Source organism: Camelina sativa, chromosome 5, assembly GCF_030686135.1.
Source record: "Camelina sativa cultivar CO46 ecotype springtype chromosome 5, ASM3068613v1".
In the NCBI taxonomy this organism is placed as follows: Eukaryota; Viridiplantae; Streptophyta; class Magnoliopsida; order Brassicales; family Brassicaceae; genus Camelina; species Camelina sativa.
The window spans coordinates 12,394,098-12,411,943 of record NC_141884.1 but is presented as its reverse complement, the minus strand read 5'-3'; the positions used below and the strand labels follow the sequence as shown (position 1 = coordinate 12,411,943).

The 17,846-nt window shown below is 35.6% G+C and overlaps 4 protein-coding genes across 6 annotated transcripts; 2 read left to right on the top strand and 2 right to left on the bottom strand.

Moving 5' to 3' along the window:
- The first annotated feature begins 1,572 nt into the window (after window positions 1–1,572).
- LOC147943649 (uncharacterized) lies at window positions 1,573–2,730 on the top strand. Its single transcript, XM_087512308.1, has one exon. The coding sequence runs from the start codon at window positions 1,573–1,575 to the stop codon at window positions 2,728–2,730; it is 1,158 nt and encodes a 385-aa protein (XP_087368434.1).
- Window positions 2,731–7,005: 4,275 nt separating this feature from the next.
- LOC147943648 (uncharacterized) lies at window positions 7,006–8,110 on the top strand. The gene is made up of 2 exons (XM_087449989.1): window positions 7,006–7,607; window positions 7,768–8,110. The coding sequence occupies exons 1-2, from the start codon at window positions 7,223–7,225 to the stop codon at window positions 7,800–7,802; spliced, it is 420 nt and encodes a 139-aa protein (XP_087306115.1). The 5' UTR covers window positions 7,006–7,222; the 3' UTR covers window positions 7,803–8,110.
- Window positions 8,111–9,049: 939 nt separating this feature from the next.
- LOC104786624 (CBL-interacting serine/threonine-protein kinase 11) lies at window positions 9,050–11,034 on the bottom strand. Its single transcript, XM_010512072.3, has one exon. It carries the CDS (start codon window positions 10,658–10,660, stop codon window positions 9,341–9,343), a length of 1,320 nt encoding a protein of 439 aa, XP_010510374.1. The 5' UTR covers window positions 10,661–11,034; the 3' UTR covers window positions 9,050–9,340.
- Window positions 11,035–12,849: 1,815 nt separating this feature from the next.
- On the bottom strand, window positions 12,850–15,141 carry LOC104786623 (EPIDERMAL PATTERNING FACTOR-like protein 6). Of its 3 annotated transcripts, none has more exons than XM_087449987.1 (4): window positions 15,006–15,141; window positions 14,438–14,618; window positions 14,252–14,298; window positions 12,850–13,345 (listed from the first exon to the last, which is right to left on the bottom strand). In XM_087449987.1, the coding sequence occupies exons 2-4, from the start codon at window positions 14,589–14,591 to the stop codon at window positions 13,100–13,102; spliced, it is 447 nt and encodes a 148-aa protein (XP_087306113.1). In that variant the 5' UTR covers window positions 14,592–14,618; window positions 15,006–15,141; the 3' UTR covers window positions 12,850–13,099. The 3 variants fall into 3 exon arrangements, with proteins under 3 accessions (XP_087306113.1, XP_087306114.1, XP_010510370.1); XM_087449988.1 differs by having other exon boundaries at window positions 14,438–14,650; window positions 15,006–15,094; XM_010512068.3 differs by having other exon boundaries at window positions 14,438–15,096.
- Between the last annotated feature and the right edge of the window lie 2,705 nt (window positions 15,142–17,846).

Genomic DNA, 17,846 nt, shown 5'->3' with positions numbered 1-17,846 from the left:
ATACTAATGCATTTTATAGCTTTTGAACAAATTATCAAGATACTAATGCATTCTAAAAAACGTGTATACGTTACGAGACATATATCTACTCAGACATAGATTTAATATTATTTAAAAAAAATGTTGTCATACATATGTTAATATCATTACCCATAACTTAAATTTCTTATTTAATAATTATTATTTGTATTAAATAATCATTTAAAAATATATACTAATAATACATTCTTTTCTTTTACATCATCCACAAAATATGATGTTGCAGTGTTCCTCCTTATCCAATATTAATGGGATGAGGAGTTATTTTACTTAACCAGAATTTGAGGGTTAACCAGAGAATGTGAATGGTTGCAGTGGTTGGGGTGGACAAATCTGTCTACGGACTGGACCGCTTTTTATTTACCATTCAACAAATATAGTACGCAGTGGTGCGGTCCAAATAAAGTAGAGACAAGACCGTTACGGACCAACTGCGGACCGCTTTTGCATACAAATAGAGTTGATCTGCAGCAGTCTGTAATCCACCCTAAAAATAGAGCGGTTCAGACCGCAGACGGATTTGGCCGATCTGACCACAGTTACCATTTGATTTCACTTCTTTCTTCACACCTTAATAACCACATTCTCTTTCATGTATAGCTGCTCTTTTATATTGTAAATTTTAATTCTTTTGCTTTATTGTTTTTTTTCTCTAACATTTAAACTTATGATTATGTAGTTTGAATGTGGCCGCGATGAATAAGTTATACTATCATATGTGAAATATGAGCAATTGCATAGTAGACTAACCAAAATAGAACGATAAAATGTGTAATTTATTGGTTTACTTGGAATTCACATAATGGTTGTAAAACTAAGAGATTTATTACGAATTTCAATTTAGATTTTATTTTAAAGATGTACTTAACTTCATCAACCACATTTCTTCTATATCTACTGTCCTAATTCACACCAAACAACCTATTTTGCCACATTTTTGGTTTTCTTTGCGCCTAAAAGCCAAAAGGTGGGCATAAATTGTACTTTGAGCTATTCAATGATCATATGAGATCAAATTAAATAATTAGTGTTTTTAAAAAAATAAAACAAAATCGGCCAAGCAAATGATGAGATAAATAAGAAAGGCTGGTGCTTATGATGATGCTTTAATAATGATAATGATTCCTTAACCTTCCCTCGTTTTGAGTTGTAAATTCCTAATCAAGTGGACAATAATAGCTTCTCTTTTCTTTTCTTTTTTTTCATAAAAACAATATGCATATTGTTAAAGTTTTTGCAAGGTATGAATGATAAGCTCTGTTCTCTCTCCTAGTTAGTCAATAAATCGACTCTCGCCGTTTACATCGCCGCCATAAAGAACGCCGCTGTCCCACTTTCTTTTGGGTTTAAGAACTCCTCTCTCAGGTACAGATTACTGAGCAGAGAAATTGCCGGAGATATTACCGTTTTCTGTCCGGTTTCAGACAAATTCAAATTCAGTAAACTTCGATACTTCAGTTCTTCAATTCGCACTAGTTGCTTCTTCTTTGCATTTCACGGGTTTGCTACTCCTTTCTAAAGATCGTTTTCGATATGGAAAAGCAATTGGATATCTTTCTCCAACAGATGACGATTGAGGAAGAAGAAGATAAACCTCTGGTTTTATCTAATTTACCAGAGTTCAGCTCCTCTGAGAGGAACAAGCGAAGTATTATGGGAAGGTTTTTAAATCCTGAATTTCAACGCATGTCGAATTGGATTTTAGAGATGCCAAGAATTTGGAGATTATATGATAGGGTTAGAGGAATTGCTCTATCGAGAGATAGGTTCCAGTTCATCTTCAAGAATGAAGAAGACATACATGAGATCTTAAAAACTGGGGTTTGGACGCAAGATGATTGGGGTGTTGTTATGGAAAGATGGGTTGAAAATCCTCCTCCTGATTATCTGAAGTTTATGCCGGTTTGGATTAGACTCCGTAACATTCCAGTAAATCACTATACAAAAGATACTATATCGGAAATTGCTGGATGTGTTGGACAGGTTTTGGAAGTGCCCTTTGATGAGAAAGAAGCACAAAGCAATGACTATGTCCGGGTTAGAATTGCTCTTGATGTCTCTAAGGGCTTAAGAAATTTTAAAGAGCTACAACTCCCGAACGGATCGAGGGTAAGGATTGGAATTGATTACGAAAGAATTAGAAAAAGATGCTTCCAGTGCCAGAGGCTGACACACGATAAATCTCGATGCCCTTTGGTTCCTTCTTCTCTCGAAAATCAAGTGACTTCTGGAACAGTGACAGCTTCTAAAACTCTTAACAAAGGCAAGGAAAGGGAATCAGATGCGGTAGCTACCTCCACTGTAGAAGGTAACTCTGCAAAGCTTTTACATGATACAATCAAAGCTGATATGGTGATAAAAAAGAGCTCTCTCTTAGAGGTCCCTATTCAAAGTGTGAATCAAGGTACGTCATTCTACTGCTCTCCATCTGCTTTCTGTTCTGGTAATCTCGAAGCTAGCTCGTCCAAAAGTCAGCATCAGATGATAAAATCAACTAAAAGACCTAGGCCTTGGATAAAATGTTCGAAAGATAAGAAAGGCAAAAATTTGAAAGTTATTGATCTGTTTAATGAGTGTAGTGCGAAAGTTTCAAGGGATGATGAGGGTAGGGATAATGGGAAGAGTTTGGCCAAAAGTCTCCAGAGAGACAATGTTTCGGTGGTTCCTGGTGAACTGCCGCAAGATCAATAGATATCTTGAGCTGGAATTGTCAAGGGTTGGGGAATCCCTGGACAATTCGTCATCTCAAGGAAATGAGAAAAGCTCATTTCCCTGACATCCTTTTCCTCATGGAGACAAAGAACTCAATAGGTTTTTTGGAGAAGGTTCAAGGTTGGCTGGGCTATAGTAACTTGAAAACAGTTGAACCTGTAGGATATGGTGGGGGTTTAGCTCTGTTATGGAAAGACAATATAGATATAGATTTTCTTTTGGTTGACAAAAACTTTATAGATATGAAAATCTCAAGTGGATCAAAATATTGGTTTTATTTCTTGTGTTTATGGGAATCCGATTACTGGTCTTAGATCCCTTGTGTGGAATAAAATTCTAGATTTTGGGCTGTTAAGAACTGAAGCTTGGTGTATGCTTGGAGATTTTAATGCAATATTGTCCAATGGAGATAAGTTGGGTGTCCTTTGCGAGACCAAAGCTCTTTTCTGCCTTTTCAAAAGTTTTTAGATAATTGTGATATGTCTGAACATGGCAGCTCTGGAAATTGGCTTCACGTGGGGTGGGGTTAGAAATAAACAATGGATCCAATGTAGACTAGATCGCTGTTTTGGAAATCCTGCTTGGTTATCTATGTTTCCAAACAGCCATCAATGGTTTCTGGAGAAACTAGGCTCGGATCACAAACCTGTGCTGGTTAAATTTACGAATGATAAGGATTTATATCGGAGTAACTTTTGTTTGACAAACGTTGGGCTGAAGACCCTTCTTTATGGGAGGTAATTCAGAAGGCTTGGAATGAGATGAGCTCTCTAGAAGTTGAAAATTCTGTTCTTTTAAGAAGTGATAACTGCAGAAAGGCAATTAATGCTTGGAAGAATAGAGTTTGGTCCAGCTCAGAAACTCGTATAAAAAGTTTACGGAAAGAGTTGAAGAAGCAAGATGAATCGTTGAAACCCTGCTTCAGAAGGATTAATGAGATTAAAAAAGAACTTGCTGTAGCCTTTCGAGAAGAAGAAATTTACTGGAGACAAAAGAGTAGAGAGAAATGGCTTCTTGATGGTGATAAGAATACAAAATTCTTTCAAGCATCGGTAAAGCTGCAAGAATGAAGAATTCTTTACAGTTTCTCATTGATGATGATGGTATAGAACATTTCTCAGAGCAACAAAAAGGAGAAGTGGCAGTTAAGTATTTCAATCACCTCTTTAAATCATCTTCGCCTTCACAACTTAGTGATATCCTTCATAACTTTCGACCACGAGTGTTAGATAACATGAATCAGGATCTCGTAAAAGATATTTCGAAGTCGGAGATCAGACAAGCTGCGTTCTCGATTAGTAGTGAAAGTGCTCCTGGCCCGGATGGTCTCACAGGGTTTTTTTTCAAAAAATTTTGGCCACTGATCCATAACCAGATTAATGGTGAGGTTCTTAAGTTCTTTGCTACTGGTAATCTCCCTGAGGATTGGAATCACACTCTTCTTTGTCTCATTCCGAAAATCCCAGATCCAAAACGTATGTCAGATCTTAGACCTATTAGTTTATGCTCAGTGATCTACAAGATTGTTTCAAAAATCCTTGTGCTTAGGCTGAAAAGACATCTACCATCCATTGTCTCTCCTACTCAAGCAGCATTTGTTTCAGAAAGATGGATTTCAGACAATATCTTGATAGCTCATGAAATTGTTCATAGTCTTCACACACATCCAAGGATATCTCAAGAGTTTATGTTGATTAAAACTGACATGTCAAAAGCATATGATAGAGTAGAATGGATTTTTTTGAAGGATATGCTTATCGCTCTTGGATTTAATGAACGTTGGATCTCTTGGGTTATGGCTTGTGTTTCTTCAGTTAGCTATGCAGTGGTAATCAATGGGGAATCCTATGGTTTGATCAAACCGGCTAGGGGCATTAGACAGGGTGATCCTTTATCGCCTTTTCTTTTTGTGTTGTGTACTGAGGCGCTGATTCACTTGTTCAATCAAGCGGCAAGTGAGGATAAAATTTCTGGGATTCAGTTTCATCATTCTGGTCCAGCCATCAGTCACTTGCTTTTTGCAGACGATAGCCTCTTCATTTGTAAAGCCAATAGGATTCAATGTGCTGAAATGTTGAATTGCCTTCAGAACTATGAAAAGATATCGGGTCAAATGATAAATAGGCAAAAATCAGCAATTACATTTGGATCAAAGTCAGAGATTCAAGATTGGAATTGGATAAAGAACAAAACAGGGATTAGCTTAGAAGGTGGGGAGGGTAGATATCTTGGTCTTCCTGAATGTTTGAGTGGCTCCAAAAAACAGCTTATAGGTTTTATCAAGGAGAGACTCCAGTCTAAATTAACTGGTTGGTATGCCAAGAATCTTTCTCAAGGAGGTAAAGAAACTCTTCTAAAGTCTATTGCTTTGGCTTTACCAGTTTATGCAATGTCCTGCTACAAATTGCCTAAGTATACTATCAAGAATCTGATTTCTGTCATGATGGATTACTGGTGGAATAATAATCAAGATAAAAAAAAAATCCATTGGCTAAGCTATGAGAAGATGACTATACCAAAGGTAGATGGTGGTTTTGGTTTTAAAGATTTGGAAATTTTTAATCAAGCGATGCTAGCAAAACAAGCTTGGAGGCTTTTACATGATACAAATTGTCTCTTCTCCAAATTCTTAAAAAGCAGATATTTTCCTTCTACTGACTTTCTTGATGCCTCATTTGGAAGAAGCCCTTCTTTTGGGTGGAGGAGTATTCTTTTTGGTAAAGAACTTCTTTCAAATAATCTTCGCCGGGTTATTGGAAATGGTAAAGACACTCTTGTTTGGGTTGATAAGTGGTTATATGATGGTAGCCCTACAAGACCTGTTGGTATTCATTCTCTGATGAATATTCAACTTAAAGTGTCTGATCTTTTCAATCAGCAATCCGGAAAATGGGATGATCATCTCTTAAGTGCTCTTTTTCATCATTCTGAGATAAAAAGCATTAAAGCTATAAAACCTAGGTTAGGTTATAGAGACTCTTTCTGCTGGGGGGAAACAAGGAATGGAATTTACTCAGTGAGCTCTGGTTACAATTTGATGTTTAAAGTGAGAAAAAAGGAAAGTCTGCAGATTGCATGTGCCTGCCCTTCTAGAAATCCAGTCTTAAGAGCTTGTTGGGAGGTGGCTACATCTCCAAAAATTAGAATATTTCTCTAGAAAGCTTTACTTGGAGCTTTTGCTGTTACAGAAAGACTTAGGACTAGAGCAATGAGAATTTTTGATGGTTGTATGATATGCGGTGCAGAGATAGAATCTATCAACCACATTTTGTTCCTCTGTCCTTTCGCAAGACAAGTTTGGGCTCTTTCCAATACTCCATCTCCGTTCTTGGGTTTTGGCAACTCAATTTTTGAAAATATGCATCACGTATTGAGTTTAAAGAGTCAAGGGAACTTTGTTGCAGAACCTAGTTCATCTTTTTCTTGGATTCTGTGGCAATTGTGGAAAAACAGGAATTCCTTACTCTTTCAAGGAGTCTGTTTTTCACCACTTGATGTTGTCCAAAAAGCATGGGAGGCTTCTTCGGAATGGAGTGCAGCGCAAACTCTAAACCGCTGCCACGAGATTGACCCTTCAAACCAGGACGAAAGATGGCTTCCCCCTTTACATGATGAAGTGAAATGTAACATTGGCTTTTCATGATCCAAAAAGTTTTCATTATCTGGAGCTTCTTGGGTAGTAAGAGATCCTACAGGTAATGTACTCATGCATAGTAGAAGATCCTTTGCCTCTGTCAATTCTGTCTTTGAAGCTAAAATCAAGAGTTGGGAGTGGGCTTTAGAGAGTATGACAAGCTTGCATTTCGCGAATGTGACTTTTGCCGCGTCTACTTTCGAAATTATTCAAGCTATACATGACCCAAGTCATTGGCCATCAATTGTAAGCTTCATCTCTCCCCTCATCTTATATAGTAAAGGGAAACCATTTTGGTTTCTTAGCTTTGAACCTTTAAAAAGCAATTCGGGAGCTATGATGATTGCAAAAAGTGTCACTCTGGACTTGAGATTATCTTCTTACGTAGCTTCTGGTAAGCCTATGTGGTTGAAAGGTTTTTTTGATCATGAGAAAAGCATGATTTTTAATTCTTTGCATTAGTATTTTCCTTTTGCTCATTCTTCCAGAAATTTCTTATATTATTTCTCTTATCTAGTGTTAATAGTAAAACTTTTTTTGTTTTTCATCGTTAGAATGGTTTATATTCTGACTTTCAGAAAAAAACAAATCTAGAAGACTTTTTGATTCTAAAGCGGTGATTATCTTGGTTTCTTAATCTTTTCTCTTCCTTCCTTAGAAGTTTTGACTCAGTTCCCACAAAAAAGTCTTATCTTCTTTGACCTTCTTCTCTCCTTATCTCATATTTTCTAGTCCTATTTTAACTTATTCCCTCTTAGTCACCCATATATATTACCACCCTCTCTCGCTTCTCTTTCCTTAGTAGTTACCCTTTCTCTCGTTTTTTATTTATCTATCATGGCTGATGAACTTTGGAATGATCTTCAATATATGGTTCTTGGTCGTGATGATCCGGAACTGTTTATTCCTAGTTCAGCTTATGATAGTGCTCTGGCAAGGAATAGACGCAGCCTTATTGGGCGTCTGCTTAACCCTACTCTCCAAGACCGTGGGCGTGTCTTAACTGCCCTACCTGCTCAATGGGAGCTTTACGACAGGGTGCACGGTCGAATTCTGGATGATAGTTATGTTCAATTCAGGTTTAGTTCAGAGAGTGACTTAGCCTCTGTTCTCAGAAGGGGACCCTGGGTGTTTGAAAAATGGTTTGTTGCTCTTCAAAGGTGGGAAGACTTTCCTGGAGAGGATTTCCTTACATCTATTGACCTGTGGGTTCAAATCAGAGGTATCCCCCTTCCTTATGTCTCTAACACAACGGTTAGGTTCATTGCTAATACTCTTGGTGAGGTTGTTGCCTTGGATTTCAATGATGAGACTACTACACAGATAGCCTTTATCAGGGTAAAGATTAGATTTGAACTTACAAACCGACTTCGCTTCTTTAGAAAGGTCAGATTTGAAACTGGAGAAAGAGCCATGATAGGTTTTGAGTATGAAAAACTCAAAAAAGTATGCACCAACTGTTGTCGCTTCAATCACGACTTGGCTCACTGTCCGTATCTTGCTCCTCCGGCTTTTGATGATGATTACCTCGATGTTCCTCTGGCTCCTGGTCAGGAAGAAGAAGTGTTATCCGTTCACAACAGCTGTAATGGAGACATTAAATCAGATCAGAGCTCCGCAATCTCTTCCTATTCCCCTATCTCTCAGCCGCCGAGACCTGCTTCTCCAGCGCCGAATCTTGAGGAGTTTTTAGCTGCTAACCCTCTCCAATGTTTCCCGTCTTCAAGTTCAGCCTCCATCAAAATCTCATCAGATTCTCTGTTTTCTAAAACTGGAAATCCAAAAGGAAATTATGAAATTGGTGAGAGCTCGAAGAGGAAAAAAGGGAAACAGGTGCACATGGAGACTGATAGGAACACACGTCAATGCAGAAAGGATCCAGGACTGAGGTTCTATCCGGTTTTACCATAAACCTCTAAGGAAAATGATTAACAAGTCAGGAATCTCAGGAACTAATAGTCTTTATTTCTGAGATTCTTCTTTTTGGTTTAATCCTTTTGTAGGATGTGTCTTGCTTTAGTTTTTTTTATGTTGACAATGGTGTTTGGTTCACCTCTTGGTGCCTTGGCTATGGTTATTTTGATGAAGGTAAAGGTCGTGGAAGAAATTCATGAAGACCTTTGATGACTGTTTTTTGAAGATGATGTGGTGAGATGTAAGGTTCTGTCATTCCTCTTTACTTATGAAGTATGCTTTAAGACCGGCTGCAATGAATTTCATTGTTTTGATGGTCTTAATGAGAGAGTGATGAAGACAGACTTACTTCACTAGCATCTACCTTATTTTAGCAGTTATGTTGTAGTTTAAATCTGCTGTGTTTCCAAGCTTGTTGTAATAACTTGACTCTCCAACTTGGTTTCTTCTCTGATGGATGTAACAGTATAAGCTCATATTTAAGATGAACTTTTTGGAAAAAAAAAAAAAAAAAAAAGTTTTTGCAAGGTATTGTATGTACATACCTTTTTCATCACTGGACGTGGAACTCCACTTGCAATCATTTCATATGTTTAATAATAATACATTACACAATATTAAATTGAAGAAGCCATATCACACAAGCAATAACCCGAAATTGACAATAACAGTCCTATTAAATCATGCCCTCCAATACTATATACTATATAGACTGCAAAAAGTAATTATATATGTGATTTAAATTAGAAATAGAAGAATGTTTTTCTACATTATACAAAAGAGTAAGTACCTCCTTACAAATGCAGTTTTATACTTTGTTGTACATAGTAAATCAATACATGTATTTTCTCAGAGAAGCACAAAATAGATACCTACAATTTAGTACAGTACATATATAAATACATACATCAATTTTTTTTTTCCATGGTAATGAGATAAATTCTAAAAACGTAACAAGAACGCAAATCAACCCCGCCAAATCCAACAACAGCGATTAGGCGTTTTAAAATCTCAAAAGAACGGCGTTTTTTTTTTTTTTTTTTAAATAGCTGCGTTTGGCGACGTCTGATCGCAAACGCGAATAAGTCGAGCCCTGAGTTTATCATTCCACATCTCCGTGTAACAATCAGCATCACCACCTCTCCGCCGCGCCTCCACAACCACAAGCAAATCATTCAACCGCGAAACACAAATCCCAATCACAAATTTCCCATTTTGCCCTTCCATTTCAAACCCACACTCTTCATCTCCCTTCTTCTTCATCCTCAGATTCTCCTCCTTCGCAAATCCTTCAACCTCCTCCGCCAACATCTCCGGCGTCTTCTCCGATAAAAACCTCTCCGATTCCCCAATCGAACCACCGCCGCTGCTACTACAACCATCGAACAAACCCGACAGATCTAACCCCGACGAGTACGAAATCAAATCAAACGCGTTTAAACTCTTCACACCTTCCAATTCAATCTTCCGATCTTTCTCGATCTCGTCGTCGTGGAACTTGATCTGTTTCAATCCTCCTTTAACAAACCAAGGATCAACCAAAATCTCATCGATTGTGATCCTCTTCTCCGGATTGATCTCGAGAAGACGAGAAACGAATCGTTTCAGATCCGGCGACATCCATCGAGGACAACGATACTCACCTTTGTAAATCTTCTTATACATATTCATCAGATTTGGATCGTTGAACGGTAAAAAACCGGCGGCGAGAACGAACAAGATGATTCCACAGGACCATACATCGACTTTAGCACCGTCGTAACCTTTCTTAGATAAAATCTCCGGCGCTACGTACGCCGGAGTACCACACAATGTATGTAACAAACCATCTGGTCTGATCTGATCTGTTAAAGCACTGAGACCGAAATCGGAGACTTTCAAATTCCCGTTCTCGTCGATCAAAAGATTCTCCGGTTTGAGATCGCGGTGGTAAACACCGCGAGCGTGGCAATAACCAACGGCGGAGATTAGCTGTTGGAAATACCTACGGCTAAGATCTTCTCCGAGACGTCCGTGTTTGGAGATTTTGTTGAAAAGCTCTCCTCCTTTAACAAACTCCATCACGAAGAAGACCTTCCCCTTCGTCGCCATTACTTCGTGGAGTCTAACGATGTTAGGATGAGATAGTCTCCTCATGATCGAGATCTCTCGTTTGATGTTGTTGGCTAATGCTGGATTCGTTAAGAGCTTTTTCTTGTTGAGGATTTTCACGGCGACGCTTTGTCCTGTTCGACGGTCTCGTGCGTGGAAGACTTTGGCGAAGGCGCCGCATCCGAGAAGCTTTCCGAGCTCGTATTTTCCGAATAACGCGGCGGCGGCTTTGTTGTCGCCGCTCCCTAAGACGATCTCGATCTCTGGCATGGTTTAGAAGCCAGAGGAAATGATGATGATGATGATGTTCGCTTGGAGAGTTTTTGAATATGTTTGATTACGCGTTTGCTAAAGTCTTTCTTTCAATTCTTCTTGGAGAAGTTTTTGTTTACTTTTTATGGAATAAGAATTCTAAAAGGAAGTGGTTAGGTATTTTAAATGGGGGAGGGTTGAGGTTTTACGATGAGGATTAGATGCCTAAAACAGAGTTTAACCGTATCTCTCTTTTTATCTTTTTGTTATTTTTTTCCTAAGTGGATAATTTTTTTTAAAAAAGATTATAGGAATGTAAATAGAATTTATTATAGGAGTGTAACCATTTTTATGTATTTTACGAAGAAGCCAAACTTAAACGTTTTTATCAACCCAAACTTAAATTAACCTCAATGAGATCACCTTAAGCAACAATATTGCAACTTAACCGAATCCTCAACAGCGTCACTGATCCAAAGTTATATCTCTTCATTTGCAAATATATAACCAAACTTAGTTTTGAAAACCCACTAAAATTTACGAAAACCAAAAACTTAAGTTAACTTCATCCCAAATCATTCTGAGCAGCAATGTTGACATCATTAAGATCATTTTTAATAGCAACATTCAACCTCATTCATACCATTTTGGTCCTCATTTACGAAATAAATATCTTCATATTTGTGCAACCGGGCCAAAAAATAAAAATCAAGTTTTTTAAACCCAAACTTTATATGTGAAGGTTTACTTATACAGTCTATATAGTATACATACATCTACTACAGGTGATCCCATGTCTCACTTACAGTAGAAATCATTGCAAAATAAAATGTCCCATGAAGCAAAATGTAACCAATAATTTAATTGCACAAATAATTTTAATGTTACATAATAATTCAAAAATAATTTAAGTCAACTGTTAAAATCTATTATTAATCGATTTATTTATCTAATTTCTTAAATCATGCATATAGAATGGTAAATTTGCTTTTTTTGTTTTTGTTTTTGTTTTTTTTTTTTTAAAACGTAAATTTGTTTTTAAATTAAATATTTTCGTTCTAAATTTTTTGTTGTACAATAGATCTACAGTCAACACCCAGTTGCATTTACTATGCGTATAACAAATTCGGCCAATCACACAAATTATTACTCTCTCAATTATTGTGTTGTCGATAGTTTCTACTTCATTTCCTCTATACCAACGCGGCAACGCGTGATCTTATCACCTAACACTCTCATAATTTGTCTCGTACTTTTTAATTTTTTACATCTAGAACAATTCAGAACCTTGTATATTGTGCTAGAAAGATGCACATCGATATTTCGACTAAGAAGCGTGTCTCATCTCATGTGGTTTTCATTCAATTTTTAGGTCGTGAATCTCGTGAAGATAGCGACTTAGTTAGTAAAAATTTTAATTAATACAAAACATGTTCCACGAGACTGTGGCAGGTGTCCTAATGGTAACACTTGTCGATATCCGAACGGCGGAATAAGTCGACGCCGGCTTCCAGCTGGACGGTTCAGGGTTGTGGGCCGGCTGTTGAAAAATTCGGTGCTGAGATATATTTCTATTATTAACCTGATTGAACACTAATTATTTCTCTATTATTTAAATCTGATTGACTAATTATTTCTCTGTTATAGTAGTATTATTCTTTTGTCCTGTTTAAGACCAGAACCAAAAAAAACAAAAAAAATCTTTGGTCGGTATAATCTATTTATTTTAAAAATAAAAGAAGAAGAAAATTCATGGGCAGTTGACAGTTCCATACTCACATCGCGATTAAATTTTACATAAAAGTCTATTGTTTTCAATAGGAAAGAAGAATTAGTCAGTCAATGACTCCGACTTTAAAAATCGTTTGAGCAGTAATATATGGCTGTGGCCTGTGAGGCTGTGACTGATATTATAAGCTTCTTTTTCGTATAACATGATGTATTAGAATGAGAATACGTAAGCATATTAGATATTATTAGTATATATTGTTAGATGATTTGAGTGCGTTGAAATCGTTGCAAAACGTAAATGAAATCAACGAGTCTTGCAAATAGATGTTTATAGTTTTCTTGGATGCATGATCGATTATATACGTGCCAAGAAAATGTTATTGGGCTTTTTGCTTATCTATATTTAGTCTACATATTATGAGCATAAACCTATGCGATAGATATTAGGAAGCCCGGCCGTATGTGGAATAAGACAATAACTAATAGCATGCCATGCTCATGAATTATTCTTACCATTTTATATCATTTGTTACAACCTAAAATTATCGTACAGACGGGAGAATCATCAAAAGTTTCATGTAGGGTTTGTCTTAGAAACATGTTTAACAAATAATTAATATTTGAGTAGAGACGCAAAAATTAAGACATAATTAACCATGAAACCTACATATAGATCATATATATAAATATATAATGTATATATGTGAGTATAAATATAATCTACGATCATGGCATGTAAAACTTGTTACCACACTTACATCTCCAAGCCTCAGGGTAGTATTCGGCTGTGACAGGCGTGCCCGGAGGCACTGGTACGTGCACAGGCCTGCACGGCGTGCATCTTCCACACTTGGATAAGCACCGTGGTGGAGATGATCCCAATCCCCTTAGAATCCTCCGTAGCTCCGCGTCCTTGCTCTGGTCACCGATTTTCTTAGTGTTCTTGATCACTACTGTACTCTTGCCCTCCTCCTGAGCACATAATCGAACCATATATATCAAACGCATACATATATATTCTACTTTATAATTTTCTTTCTTTGGATAACATTAAATACACGGTAACATAAACCCTAACGATATGGCTAATTAAGAATATTTTTATACCTTTCTAATTAAATTTGAAGACTTTTAACATGTTGAACTCAACTCAAGTAGTATAATACTGCTAACATGCGCACAGACCTGCTAAAATGCGCGGTTTAGGTGAAAAACATTATAAAGACAGGGCTGGGGGGGGGGGGGGGGGGCTGTGAGACAAGACGCGGGAAAACCGCTCCGGAAAAAGCGCTACGCACATTACCAAAAAAAGTGCAGAGAGATTGAGAAGTTCCAAGAGGCTGTCATACGTTAACGTGCGCCGTGGGGGCGAATGACTACTACTATTACCACTAGATTGAGATCGAAAAATTCACAGACAGAAGCAAGGTATGGGACCCACGAGAGGTGAACGGACCAAAAGTTGAGTACTGTCCTTGTCCTCGTGTGCGCTAAAATGAATCGGACGGCTGAGTATCTGTGAAGGAGTACATGGCATCTGCATGCTCAGTCAGTCTCGACATGCCGTCACAGTCGCTGACTGTTCAAGCGCATTTTAGCCACAACCCCTTTTGTTTGTGTAGTCCTTTTAGAGACCCCCCACATTATAAGATTATATTATTTTTAATGTCTATTATGATGATGATTCAACATCAATCTTTTACTCCAAAGATGCTTGAATCAGGAGAAAATAGAGACTAAATTATTTTGAATATTATGTGGTTATAGTTTTTATTTATTTTTTCCAAAATTATCGACTCATGAACAGCACCCAAAAAACAAAAACAAAAACTATATTGGATCACGCAAGAGAGTAAGAGGTTAAAACAGCTTACGAACCTGTGCATAGAAGTTCCCTAGTTTCTTAAAGTAAGAGTTCCTAATATCTGCATTTTTACAACAATATAATATACATAAACCCAAATGATTATATGATACGTACGAACCATAAATTTAAAGATATTTATGTTGGAGAAAGATAATATATATCAATTAAAACGAGAAAAAAGGAACTGGGGCGCTTACATGGAGAAGAAAGCGAAGAGGGAGTAATGAGTGTAGTGGACACACAGAGGACAATGAAGAGTAGGAATATATAGAAGAGACTGAACTTATTGGCCCTTGAGTTTTCTGATGTTGGTAATGATGATGACAATGATGATGGTCTCTCCAAACCCATGATTACGAAACTTCCTGAAAACCCCACCTAAGATGAAGCTAGCAGAGAGTAATTATGAACTTCTCCATGCAAACAAAAAACAAAATAACTTGGTGGGTATATAAAAACCAGAGGTGAAAATGGAAATCAAGAAAAGATGATTCAATAGGGTTTTTAAATTTGTTTTGGTTTTATATGATTTGGGGTTTCTCAAAAAACGAGAGGGAGTAGTGGGAGTGGTTGAGAGAGAGAATGAACAAAAGGAGTCGATTATGAGAGAACACAAGGAGGGGTTTACTGCAAAAATGTACAATTAAATTTGGATTTTTTTTATATAGTAAGATAAGAAGAAAAAAAGAATAAGGATAAAATTATATAGATTGGAGGGAAAGGAGAGAAAGAGTGTAGCAAGAGAGAAGTAATTAAGAAAGGTACCTAAGCATTGCTAAGTTTGGGAGTTAGATTCTCCTGCACTCTATACTCTCTGTCATTGTACCCTTCCTTTCCCCAGAAATTGCTTTTAGCAATCTTCCAAGCCATACATATATATATGCTTATTTTTTTAATATTCTTATATGTCTTTTTTTTTTTTTTCTGTTTATTGATTAAGTTATATCATATGCATGTGTGTAGTATGGTGTATACACATTTGAGGTGTACATGTGTCATATCACGTTAATGGGGTATGATTTTGCGTGATTAAGTTATAATAATATTAATATATAATCTTGATTTTTTGTTTCTTTCTTAGGGTTTAACGTAAGTACTCAAAGATTAGGGTTTCACAAAGTAGTAATTTTTGTTAGCTTAATGAAGGCGGAGAGATGAGAGGTGATTGATTTGAAGAGAGAGAAATTAGGGAGGGTTGTATGATGAAAGATGAGTGAGATTCCAAAGGCAAGGAGGTATGGACAAAACATCCCAACAAATGTGTAAGAAGGGTTCCATGTTCATTCCTAAATTACACATTTATATATACAGTTTTAACTTTTAAACAATAACTATTTACTCATTTCAATTCACAAAGGTTATGCATGTTAATTATTCTTAATAGTATAAACGGTAAAAAACAATAACCATTTTAAACAGTACAATTACATATATAAAAATGGCAAACAAATTGCAGTATGAAATAATGGATTTGTGGTATCGCTGCTTTTTGTTTCAACAGATACCGAACAAAAATGTTTGATAAAAAAAATTAAATGATGAATTTTAGAATCGAGCATGAGTGAAATCAAATATAGCACTGTTTCTTACGTTTGACAAGAACATTGTTTTATAGGGTCTAGTAAAAATATAATCATATATATCGCATCTAATACCAAAAATTTTGTTTTTCAATGTCTTGGAATGGTATGACGACCTATACGTATTTTTTATATTTATGAACGGTGATATTACTGCCAATGAGAATGAAAGTTGCGTTAATAAGGTATGATCATACAATTTCACCATCGACAACTTCAATATGTATCCTTTGAATTCTAGTACTTGGGTATACTTTTGTTTCTTATCAATATTTTAGTTAAGTTGGTATTTACTAATCCTAGTATTTAATTTGTAGAATGTGTTATTTGTCTGAATACAACTAGTCGATGGATGATCGTTAAGGATTGTATGATATTTAATATCTTAGTTTTGTTTACTGTCAATGTCAATATCTTATTTTTTTGTGGTACTTTTTAAGATTGTGTGGTATTAAATCTGCCTATAGCAGTTTTTTTTGTTTTTAAATATAATGGTTAGGAATTAGGACAACTGAAATCCCAAAACATAAGCCCTATAATTTTGGAAAAGGAATGCAAAATTTCGTAAAATACCACTTTCGACTGACCACTTTTTAAAAATATCATCAATGTAAAATCTTTCAAGAGAAGAGAAAAAATCACATTGCCGAAATTCTGGTCGCTATTTCCTCGTAATTTCACCAACATGATGTTGCTGGTCAAGATTCTTCAAGCAAACATTACTACAAAGTACAAACTATAAACATGCACGTTCGAAGAAAAAAAAGACTCGAGAATTTTTAAAGGATGTTTCTTTAATACTAGTTCGAAAAATTAATAAAGTCTTTGGTAAATAATATTTTTTTAATAATCGTTTGAGATACAACTATTTAGACATAACAATCAATGATTCAATGCTGTCCATATATTATAACCTCATTCAACAGAATTAAGTGTGTAGATACATCGATTCAATTTACTATATCTACATATCTTTTTTATATTATATATTTATATAATATATTAATCCTTAAAGAATAGAAACCGTGTATGAAAAGAGAGAGAAGATCACAAAATTAGAGGAAACTACTCCCTCCGTTCTAATTTAGTTGTTGTTTTAGGATTTAATTTTTGTTTCATATTAGTTGTCGTTTTAGATTTTTAATGCAGATATTTGATGAATATTCCAATTTTATCCCTGCTGCTTTAAAGTTTTAACCAATAAAAAAATTATAAAATATATTAATGAAGGGCAAAACATAAAATTTAATAGTTTCCTTAATTTGTGTGCAAAAATCTTAAACAATAGTTAAATTAGGGGGGTTATTGGATGTATGATTTTGATGGATTTAGAAATCCAAACAAAAATCATGTGTTATTCAATCATTGATTTTAAAATACTTATCAAAATCATGTGTTATTGGTTCTATGATTTACAAATACTTTTTAAAATCCCCTGTTATTCATTTAATGATTTGTTTTTGGATTTCAAAATCCACATTATGTTTTATATGGATTTGAATGGATTTGATAGTGTAAAATAGAATGATTGAAATCCAAGGATAAAACATGTTATTTCAAAATCCATCTGTTTTGATTTCTAAAATTTATAATTCCATATGGATTTAGAAATCATCTCTCCAATAACAGCCCCTTAAAATGGAGAGAGTATATTTTATGTAATTTTAAATTTTTGAGACATCAACTCATGTTAAACAGTTTTCCCAAAGTTTGTTTTTAGATATAGACATGTGTTCTAGTGGTTTGTACTTAGTAGTGGCACATGTCATAATCCAGTTTAAATATGGAAATATGCATGTGTGAGTAATACTGAAATTACAAATATCTTTATGGAGAAAAGACGATTTAAAAAGTAAGAACTGAACTATTTAATTATCAAGTACTTGCTTTTTATCAAAAAAAAAAAGTACTTGCTTTATATTGTTCGAACATGACTCAGGAAATTAATATTTTGCATATCCAACAGTCTTCTTCGCAAATTATAATTGATATATAAAGTGTATATAACATTTCCTAATTAATATAA

Excerpts from the sequence above, each read along its gene's own strand:
- LOC147943648 (XM_087449989.1), top strand. The coding sequence starts at position 7,223 with ATGGCTGATGAACTTTGGAATGATCTTCAATATATGGTTCTTGGTCGT. Across the intron at positions 7,608-7,767 it reads CCTGTGGGTTCAAATCAGAG|AAAGGTCAGATTTGAAACTG; the intron begins GTATCCCCCTTC and ends TCGCTTCTTTAG.
- LOC104786624 (XM_010512072.3), bottom strand. The coding sequence starts at position 10,660 with ATGCCAGAGATCGAGATCGTCTTAGGGAGCGGCGACAACAAAGCCGCC.
- LOC104786623 (XM_087449987.1), bottom strand. The coding sequence starts at position 14,591 with ATGGGTTTGGAGAGACCATCATCATTGTCATCATCATTACCAACATCA. Across the intron at positions 14,299-14,437 it reads CTCTTCGCTTTCTTCTCCAT|ATATTAGGAACTCTTACTTT; the intron begins GTAAGCGCCCCA and ends GTAAAAATGCAG. Across the intron at positions 13,346-14,251 it reads TAGGGAACTTCTATGCACAG|GAGGAGGGCAAGAGTACAGT; the intron begins GTTCGTAAGCTG and ends TTATGTGCTCAG.
- LOC147943649 (XM_087512308.1), top strand. The coding sequence starts at position 1,573 with ATGGAAAAGCAATTGGATATCTTTCTCCAACAGATGACGATTGAGGAA.